At 35.3% G+C, this 4,968-nt stretch overlaps 1 protein-coding gene across 1 annotated transcript; it reads right to left on the bottom strand.

Annotated features, from left to right (window-relative positions):
* Nucleotides 1-2,402: 2,402 nt before the first annotated feature.
* LOC143572028 (glycerophosphodiester phosphodiesterase GDPD1, chloroplastic-like) lies at nt 2,403-4,968 on the bottom strand. The gene is made up of 7 exons (XM_077057296.1): nt 4,814-4,968; nt 4,454-4,614; nt 3,884-3,943; nt 3,501-3,779; nt 3,315-3,410; nt 2,823-3,019; nt 2,403-2,741 (listed from the first exon to the last, which is right to left on the bottom strand). The coding sequence occupies exons 1-7, from the start codon at nt 4,911-4,913 to the stop codon at nt 2,546-2,548; spliced, it is 1,089 nt and encodes a 362-aa protein (XP_076913411.1). The 5' UTR covers nt 4,914-4,968; the 3' UTR covers nt 2,403-2,545.

Here is a 4,968-nt window from a genome sequence, read left to right as displayed (position 1 = left end):
ACCAACAACCAACAAATCAAAACTAAATACACACATACCAACAATCACCAACCTAAGGCCACCCGCTATGGGTCGCGGTGGGGTGGTTTTTTTGGGCGCCGTGGACGCGGAACACCACCGTGGGGCGCGGTCCAACCAAGGGCGACGAAGAAATGGCCGTTCCAATGGTCGGCGCCGTTGATGACATCTCTCTCACACACACATACATACATATTCATATACATGTATAATAGGGGCGCCCTTGGGGCATTAAACCATAGCGGGGCATCTTTGGGTGGGGCTTCGATGCCCTCGGTGCTTACGTGGCGCTGACGTGACACGATGGAGGGACTTCGAAGCCCCTCACCATAGAGGACAGCCTAATGTGAGCAACCCAATTAATTGCCATCATCACCACCTTTACCATAATTACACATGCTAGCACCGTTGTTACCGCTCCAACACAGTCACAGACTCACAGTCACAATCACCACAAGGGTCGCCCCGTAACATGTGCGGGCTATGCCATCGGACAAAACCCAAATATTATAGGGGCCCAATATAAAGATTCAATTTCGAGTTATACTTAAATAAATCATATCCAAGCGCATATAAATTTAAAATTATAACATGGCTCAGTTGGTAGGCTTTAATGTAGGCATTGATGGTTTGTAGAAATATTTATATGAGGGTTAGTTTGACATTAAAGAAAAAACCGGATACCTATGATCACCCCTGGTAAAATGGATCATAGTTTCGTCATAAAACTGAACGCAGTCCCGGCTCACCCATGACCCATCTAGGAGGCAACGGGAAACCCGTAAGGCCACAAATGGAAAACCTTTTGGTTTAATCTGAAACAAATTGCTTTAGACGTGACTCGAACCCTCAATCTCTAGTAAAAAAAAAAGTCATGCAGCCACGGCATGGCCAATTGTCTTTGTTTATTTGGAGCGATCTCATTTATAAATCAAGCACCACTTAATTAATTCTTTAATAATATCTAATTAGACAAATTATATCATGACTTTAATAACTAATAATAAATATTCTGAAGTATTTAATTACGTTTTATTGAAAATAAACAGTTTGCTATTAGGGGTTCCAACTTCCAACTTCCAAGTTCCAACCACATAATATCAAATATTTTATTTTAGAAGCGATGACTTTTAGATGCAAGGATTTTTTGGTGTAAGAGTCAAATGTCAGATGCTGCATTTTCTGCCTCCCCTCCCTTCATATTCAATCTTATAAAATCTAGACTTATTATCACGCGTTTATTTGTGTCATTCCTATTACATATTTGATAATCATGTAATATTTTCTGGTGGGTTATGGTGCGCGCATATAATATATATGTAGGCCCTCGTATGGACAAAAATGAAATTGCAATAACTTTGACATTATTTTTTACTAACTTCGTGAAAATAACGTTAAAATTGCGGAAGATTAATCAAGCATCATGTGGTGGTGTTGATGGCCGAAAGACAAAAGGTACACGCACCAATCGGTGGGTGTCCCAATGGTTGAGTGTTCTGTACATTATGTCCAAGACTTAATGCAAAACTACTATCGAGTCGGGGGTCTCACTGGAAGCAGTCTCTCTATTCCTACGGGGTAGAGGTAAGCTTTTCTACATCTTACCCTCCTCAGACACTACCATAGTTTTGCTATTGATGTGATATACTGAGTACGATGATGATAATGATGATGATATAATCATGTAATATTTATAAGTAAATAGATTATGTGAGGACTAAGTGTATATTTAGACCAAACTACTTATAAACTACTAAATACCGGTTTGCTAAAAGCTTGAATTTTATAAGGTTTAAATAGAGGTTCGAAATAATAAGAAACCACATGAAGCAATATGGCTAACAGGTCTCAGTTTGAGCATGTTATTTCTAAGTTCACTGTAACAAAATAAATGATCATGGGTCAATGTTACGCCCTGTACTTATTGGGCCCAAATGTCCAATGGTGTAGAAGAAACATCAAGAAAAAAAACTATACAATGAGGTATAGTAAATATTTGTTTCCCTTGGTACAACTAGTGATTCTTTTTCTAGACGTGTTATAAAAGTAACGACGGGCCTTTTAAAGCACTAACGTTTATTTTGTACGAAAAGCAAAATAACAAGCATGTTAGCATGCACTTTTAATACAAGAGACCTAACTTGTATACCACATCTATTTTCTAGTTATTTGGTAACATATTATCTTATTAGTATATTATTTACTATCAATATTTGATATTGATATATATATATACTATTGAGGGGTGTATTGAGAAAAATGGTGTTCGTTTTCATATTGAATTTTGAGATTTGTACATGGGTGTGCATGTATCGGTTGTGGAAGTTGTATCGGTTGTCATGGTTTCTATCACTATTATCTTGATTAGTAGAAACGACAAAAACAATTAGAGGTAATACCTATTTTGAAATGTTATTAATCATGTTCATAACAATAAACATGGTGGCAATAGCATTACAAACGGAGTTGACCCTATTTACAAAACTTCTATATATGGGTCCAATCCAAAAGACACAAACCAAATCTATTAATGTTGTATCACTTGAGAAACCAAGTTTAGTAGAAACGACAAGTCAATGCCATAACCACTTTCACCCTTTACATCACCAACACCCTTTCTCGTATTCATCTCATCAACGGCTCTTGCGATTTCCTCTACCAAATCAACGATCACACCGTCTATGCCCATAAGGTGTTGTACATGCACCGTCTCAGGAAAGTTACTGTTTAAAATACAAATGTTAGTACTGTAAAAATAATATGTTCGTGTATTTATTTATAGTATTTATAAGATTTCGACTTACTTTAATTTTCCATATGTGAGAAGCGAGAGATTTGACTCTTTGATCTCTCTTACAGCCGACGGGCTTCTGAAAATACCCTTTACTTCCGAAACTATTCCATCCAACCCGCCTTCCACCGCCACCTTTTTAGCTTCCTCCAACGAATTTCGTCGTACATCATCGTATAACTGGTTTCCACCATTCGTCAAAAAGTAAACCTGTTGTTTTTTCAAGTTAAAAACAAACCCATATAGAAATTAATACTCTCCTCATCTCATTAAAAGTGTCATGGTTTGAAAAACATAAAGTTCTTTTTTTTGCTTACCAAATGACAATAATGCCCTTGGAAATTATTAATGTTAGTTGAGTGTTTTTAAGGGTAAAATTGAAAATTGGCTAATAAATTTTTAAAGTTGACATTTATAACGGGACAAATAAAAAAGAAAATATAGACACTTTTAATAAGACGAACGGAGTAATATTTACTTAAAATAAAATTTAATATATACTCACGGGATATTTTTGTTGAAGTTTCTTCATAAGTAACGCTGCATCGGGTTGAAAACTTGAAAATATTATAGGTCTATCTTTAGCATGCTCATAAACCACCTACATATTAAAAGCAAGTTGATTAAACCATAGTTACTTAAATCAAATATTTAATTTATTGATTAATGGATTATGTATTTATGTGTATACCTTCAAGATGACTTGAAGAACATGAGCAAGATGGTCTTCTTCATAAACCATATCATCATCAAACTTCAACTCTATGTTGAATCCAAGTTTCGGGTTCACTTTCTCGAATGCTTCTTGTAAAGTACACGAATGATCATCGGCTTCAACGTGCCATCCAACAACGTTGCCATTTACTTTTCTAACTAGAGTTTTCCCATCCTTACCGGCTACCCTTTGCGGCCCATAGGTAAAGAATTCATTAAGTGTCAAATCGGTTACTCGAGTTTCAACTATGGTACCCTGAAAATAATTAGGTCTATTAGTATGAAATAGATGTAATACGGTTAAGGTTAACTAATTAAGCCTTAATTAACGAATAATTAAACCGTTATTAAGCAACTTACATGTTCTTGATGGAGGATGAAGTTGTCATGAAATATGATAGCTACATCATCTTTTGTGACCTGCAAAGGATTCAATTTCACTATTTATGTTAGCTCCATAAATGAAAACATAGATCGAGTATCTATATGAATTATTACGATATAAGCTGCTTAAGAGTTTTACTGACGGTTGGCGTTTTGTAAAAAAAAATCGAACTTACGTTTAGGTTTTGGTTTTTTGCATGTAATAAAATCCAAAATCCAAAACACAAAACCGAATTTATAGATTTTTATTTTTGATTTTAATTCGTTTATGTTTTATCGGAATTTAATAATTATGTAACTCTATATTTTAGCTCAAATGTTTAACAATAAAATAGTTACTAGTTAACAAAATAAATTGTCTAGTGGCAAAACCGAAAAAAACATACCCAAACCAAAAAACGAAAAAACAGAAACCAAATGGTTGTAAAAAAACTTAAAAAACAAAGTTACAGTTTTTGTTCTATGTTAACTTAAAACCGCCCCAAACCGAACCATACACACCCCCTAAACAAAATCAATGGAGCCGAAACGGTGTTACAACAATACCTGAACATCAAACTCAGTATAATCAAGCGAATGCTTCGCCGCATTATTGAATGAAAGAATAGAGTTCTCCTTAAACGCCTTCATTCTCCGATCCGCCGACTGTAACATATTCATCCCATGACCTCTGTGACCGATCACCACAAATTTCCTCACATCCAACCCTATTTCATCATAAAAACAAACAAAGCAACATTAGTCACGTTATAAAAAAAAAAAAAAGAGATCACAGCTTGTTTCCCGCTTGCCTTGTATTTCAATATAAAACAACTATATTAAAAGACGGTTTTTATCAGTAAATTCAAACGACTACAATAAAAAGACAGGTAAACGCAAAACAATCATAAAAAGATATTAAAATACCGGTAGGGATTCGTGTGGCGTAGACGGCTAACGACGCGTTGTTTTTCGTCACGTGATCAAGATTCGGTACGTCGGAAACATGAACAGCCTTGGTAGCCATTGTAGTTAATGAATTTGAATTGAAATTAGGTACGTAGGTGTAGATGAAATGAAAG

This window comes from Bidens hawaiensis, unplaced genomic scaffold (assembly GCF_021521415.1).
Source record: "Bidens hawaiensis isolate Kalapana, Puna unplaced genomic scaffold, B.hawaiensis_p1.1 tig00025700_1, whole genome shotgun sequence".
Classification (NCBI taxonomy): domain Eukaryota; kingdom Viridiplantae; phylum Streptophyta; class Magnoliopsida; order Asterales; family Asteraceae; genus Bidens; species Bidens hawaiensis.
Note: the sequence above shows the minus strand (reverse complement) of the source record. Positions and strands in the feature narration are given on the sequence as shown.